This window comes from Cibotium barometz, chromosome 6 (assembly GCF_041138505.1).
Source record: "Cibotium barometz isolate CiBa-2024 chromosome 6, ASM4113850v1, whole genome shotgun sequence".
Classification (NCBI taxonomy): Eukaryota; Viridiplantae; Streptophyta; class Polypodiopsida; order Cyatheales; family Cibotiaceae; genus Cibotium; species Cibotium barometz.
In genome coordinates this window covers 3027066-3031625 of record NC_141051.1, presented here as the reverse complement: position 1 = coordinate 3031625, position 4560 = coordinate 3027066, and the positions used below count along the sequence as shown (strand labels likewise).

Genomic DNA, 4560 nt, shown 5'->3' with positions numbered 1-4560 from the left:
CCATCTTATTCAGAGGTTTGGTTTACTATACACACGTATGCACTTGCCAACAACAATTGCCTTCCTTATCTGAGGGGAGCACTAATCCACAACGATTAGCCAAGGTTTTTCCAAGAAGAAGAGGGAGTTCTAGTCCGGAGAGTTTGGATGAGTCTCTTGGGTTATGTACCAAGATGGAGAGCTCGGGGGTGGACCCTTCACAACCATTTGACATTGTTTCAAATGGGGGTGATAAAGTTCGGAGGGGGGAAAGATTTAGAAACTTTTCTATCGATGATGGGTACTTGTTTTAGAAAGGTAGAGGTTGTGTACCATCTATTGGTGACTTTCGGTGCTAAATTCTTACTGAAAGTCATAATAGTCCAAGTGTTGGGCCACCTAGGGTGTACAAAGAACTATGTACTAGTTAAAAGACAATTCTATTGGCCTAGTTTGTTTAAGGATGTACAAGAATTTGTGCTGAAATGCAAGAAGTTCCAAGTCAATAAGCAGGAGTGTCTCAAAGTAGGAGGCTTGCTCCATCCATTGGATATTCCCAAAGGGAAATGGGAGAGTATTTCCATGGATTTTATCACTGGGTTACCTAAAACAAGTCGAGGATATGATTTGGCTTGGGTGGTGGTAGATAGGTTGACTAAAATGGCCAAGTTAATTCCTACTAGAAAAGAGGTAAAACCACTCGAGCTAGCTAAATTATTTATCCAACATCTCTACAAGCTATATGGCCTACCAGTAGATATAGTATTTGGTAGAGATATGAAGTTCGATAGTCGCTTTTACAGAGAAGTCTTAAAAAAGTTGGATACTACTCTAAGTATGAGTATGGCCAACCACTGTCCATAGTATGATGGTCTGATAGGAAGAGTCAACCAAGTGCTAGAAGATATGCTTCGAGCGTATGTCAGTAGAAAGCAATCAAATTGGGGGGAGTACCTGCCACTATTGGAATTTTCTTATTATAGCTCAAAACCTTTGGTGACTGAATTTAGTCCATTCATGTTTACATATGGTTTTCAGCTAAGATCTATTGTAGCCATAGAAGAGGAAAATTTAGTCTGTCAAGGATTTCCTTAAGGACATTCAAGATATGCTAAAAGTAGCAAGAGATAGCATTCGTAGCACACAAGATCGTGCAAAAACATATGCTCACAAGAGCCACAAAGAAGTGACTTTTGAGGAGAGTGACTTTTTCATAAACCATGGGCATCAAGTGCCTACCTCATCTGCCTATTCCAACCGGATGGGCTTTGGAAGCAAATGGTTTGGAACTGAAAAAACAAGTGGAGTGTCTTTTTGCAGGAGGAGAGGAACGCAACGCAAGGGGACGACGTGAGGAATGATGATGATGGGGCATGCTCACTTTTGAAGGCGGGGCCGATATCCCTTGAGACGTGGACAAGAAAATCCAAGCTTCTGCCAGTGCATAGGAGGACAAAGTGACTCGTGGAGGCCGTCGAGGGCAGTAGCTGTGGGCAGTGTAGAGCCGGCCGCTGCCGCCTGCGCGTCCCCCTCGCAAACCCTAAGCCCAGACAAAAAGGCCGGCCGGCCATTTCTGCGGCAATTCCCATCGTCCCGCCACCTTTATAATCCGCGCCCCTGAAAGCAATCGCTCTCCGCTCTCAGTCTTCTCATTCTCATGCACTTTGCGCTGCTTTTTCGGTGCTGCCAAGTTGATTGCAACCATAACTGCTTTTCTGTTCTGCAGTCGATCACAATAATATAGACCAGTTGGCTCATACCAGCAACAAGTGATCGCCTCTTCTTCGAATCCTATCATTTCATGGGGAAGGTCTTATGGTTCCACAAGCTCAACGACATCCGCATCAAAAGCTTGCAGCGCAGGCGTAGATCCTTAACCGCTACTAGCCTTTGCAACATCAGCCCCCGAAGCTTGCCCAAGAGCTCTTACATCACACTATGCTCTGACTCTAACTCCTCTTTGCCCATCATCAAAGGCTCCGATTGCTTTGGATGTGTTAATTCTGTCCAAATTTTCCCTAAAGCGGGACTTAGCTCGCAGCTTAGCACATATAATCAAGTCAAAGATGAGGATGTCGACGTGGACACTCCCCACCCTTGCTCTCCAAGGGGCCCAAGTCCCTCTCAAAGGCCCGTGGGCAGTTTGTTTAAGTCTACCCAGCCTCTGATCATCAGTCCTCCCCTTAATGAGCGTGATGTGGTTCCGGATGGTGTTAGTAGACTAGCTGGAAGCTATGAAGGGGCGGCAGATTATGCAAAACGTGGGGATCAGAAGAAGGTTGTCTTGAAGAAGAAGAAGCAGAGAGATGGCGGCCACATGAGCAGAAGTAGAAGTAGCAATACTAATGAGCTTAATAGTGGTGGTGGTGGTGATGATGGTGATAAAGCCAACTGCTCGGAGCAGCCAATGAAGTGGAGCTCTAATTACAAATCCAAAGGTCCTGGCAATGGCTGCATGAAGGTCATTCCTTATTCTTCTAATTCCACTTCTACATTAATGGTAGATCAGCCATTCTCGTTTGAGAATTATTCATCCTCCACCAGTGATGACAACTTGTTCTCTTCTTTTGAGCGAGGCATAATGACCCACTCTTCTAATTCTAGCACAGAGCTCCTGGGGAGGTACCATGGTGTGATAAAAGAATCTCAAGAAGCTGGAGCTGGTGGGTTTTTAACTAGCCATACGGAAATCATTACTAGTAATAGGAATCCTAGCTTAGATAAAACTCTGAATCAGAAGAAAAGCCCAGGACCCAAAAAGAGGGACATTAGTGGCGAGCTTGAACAAATTACAAGCTCGATTACTGCAGGCAGCAGCAAGGTATCTAATCCGGGCCATTTCATTAATACGAGATTAGCTGAGGAGCAATATAAGGCAAAGGCTTCCGCTGGTGATCAGAATTCATGGCTGCAGCGTGCTTTTCAGCTAGGCCAGTTGGAAATCGTTGAAGCAGCCTCTGATCAGAAAAGCATAAGTACCACTGTGCAGGAGGAGACGAATAGTGAGTGCGAAACGCCCCCTAGCGCTCAGAAAGGCATGTTGATGATGCATAGGGCTCAACGCAGGAAGAAGAATTGGAGAAGCTACAGTAGTCGGAGGGGAGGGGCAGCTAGTGCTGCGCTTAGGAGAAAAGCTCAGCTCCAAGCCCGTTGGGAGCTCAAAGACAAGCAAGTCGAGTGGGAATCAGGTGACGATGATCAGAGCTCTGCTAATTCGAGTATGGTCACCCCGACAGGCTTACAAACTTCCGATTCAATATTCGCAACAAGCAACAGATCATCCAAACAAGTGACCATGGGCACTAATTATAGGCAATCAAGGTTGCAGGTAGCGAGCTGCAGCATGGACATTCGAGGTGGGAGCAACATGGATATCAACAACAATGACGATATTGATGCACAGGAGGAGGAGGAGGAGGAGGAGGAGGAAGAAGGAGAGGGAGGAGGAGGAGGAGAAGTAATTAGAGGACAGGACATGATTAGTAGTAATAGAGGTGATCATGATGTTGTCGGGGAGAATAGTGTTGCAGTCGTGAAGTGCTCCAAAGACCCTTTTGTGGATTTCCGCGACTCTATGGTGGATATGATACTGGAGAAGCAGATGTTTAGTGCTCCCCACTTGGAGGAGTTGTTGCAGTGCTTCCTCTCCCTCAACTCCACGGAGCACCACCCCGCCATCATCCGTGCCTTCACCGAGGTTTGGAAGAAGGTTTTTGATCAAAAGAGCCCCATCTACACCCCTGGCTCTCGCAGCACCTTCAACCTCAGCCCCGCCCTTACGCCTTCCCAACAAAGGTCTCCACTGCTTTGAAACGTGAGGTAAGAGGGCTCTATCAACCCAGGACTTGCATGATCTACCATCATGAGATATATTGGCCTTAGATAACAGAATATAATAACTCCGGCAATCTTTGTATTCCTCGAGTGCATAGCGTGTTTTAGCCATGGGGCATTGCTGCTGCTTCTCCTTCTTCTACTGCTTCTTCACCACCGCCACCGCCACCGCCGCCGCCGCCACCACCACCACCACCACCACCACCACTACTACTACTGGACTAGATTATATAGATTTGTTCTAACAAATTTGAATCCAGGCAAAGGCCATAATATAAAAAACTCTCAGCAAGCATTGCCTCTTCTTCGGTCTGATCCATTTTTGAGTACCCAAGTTCAACGGTTCGCCTCCACTTCAAATCAATACCTTGAACAAATTAAGGGCTCTAGCTTCCATTCCTTGCTTAATGAGAGTCTTTCCTATCTTTGAATAGACCGCGAATGATCATTTCTCTTAATCATATTAATATTCTTTATTATCATCCTGCTCCAATATTGCAATTTACTTGTGTCATAAAAGATTTAGAATGCACTTCAATCAGTATATCCTTCCGTACTTCGTCATTCTTTGACATTATTTATGCAGGTCAAACCAGGATTCTATATAATTTGTTAATACTTGTATTTTAATGGCATGCCTTTGTCTTTGCACGAATAAGAGTTATAACAAAAAAAATCGAAGTGACTTAAGCTAGATACAAAATCCCAAGCCATGGGTGGTTTTTGAGTAGTCATCACTATTTTCCT

At 45.3% G+C, this 4560-nt stretch overlaps 1 protein-coding gene across 1 annotated transcript; it reads left to right on the top strand.

Annotated features, from left to right (window-relative positions):
- Positions 1 to 1628: 1628 nt before the first annotated feature.
- Positions 1629 to 4295, top strand: LOC147637348 (uncharacterized). Its single transcript, XM_086798853.1, has one exon. The coding sequence runs from the start codon at positions 1781 to 1783 to the stop codon at positions 3788 to 3790; it is 2010 nt and encodes a 669-aa protein (XP_086654979.1). The 5' UTR covers positions 1629 to 1780; the 3' UTR covers positions 3791 to 4295.
- Positions 4296 to 4560: the final 265 nt, after the last annotated feature.

What these genes read in the sequence shown, in the direction of transcription:
- LOC147637348 (XM_086798853.1), top strand. Translation starts at nt 1,781, where the DNA reads ATGGGGAAGGTCTTATGGTTCCACAAGCTCAACGACATCCGCATCAAA.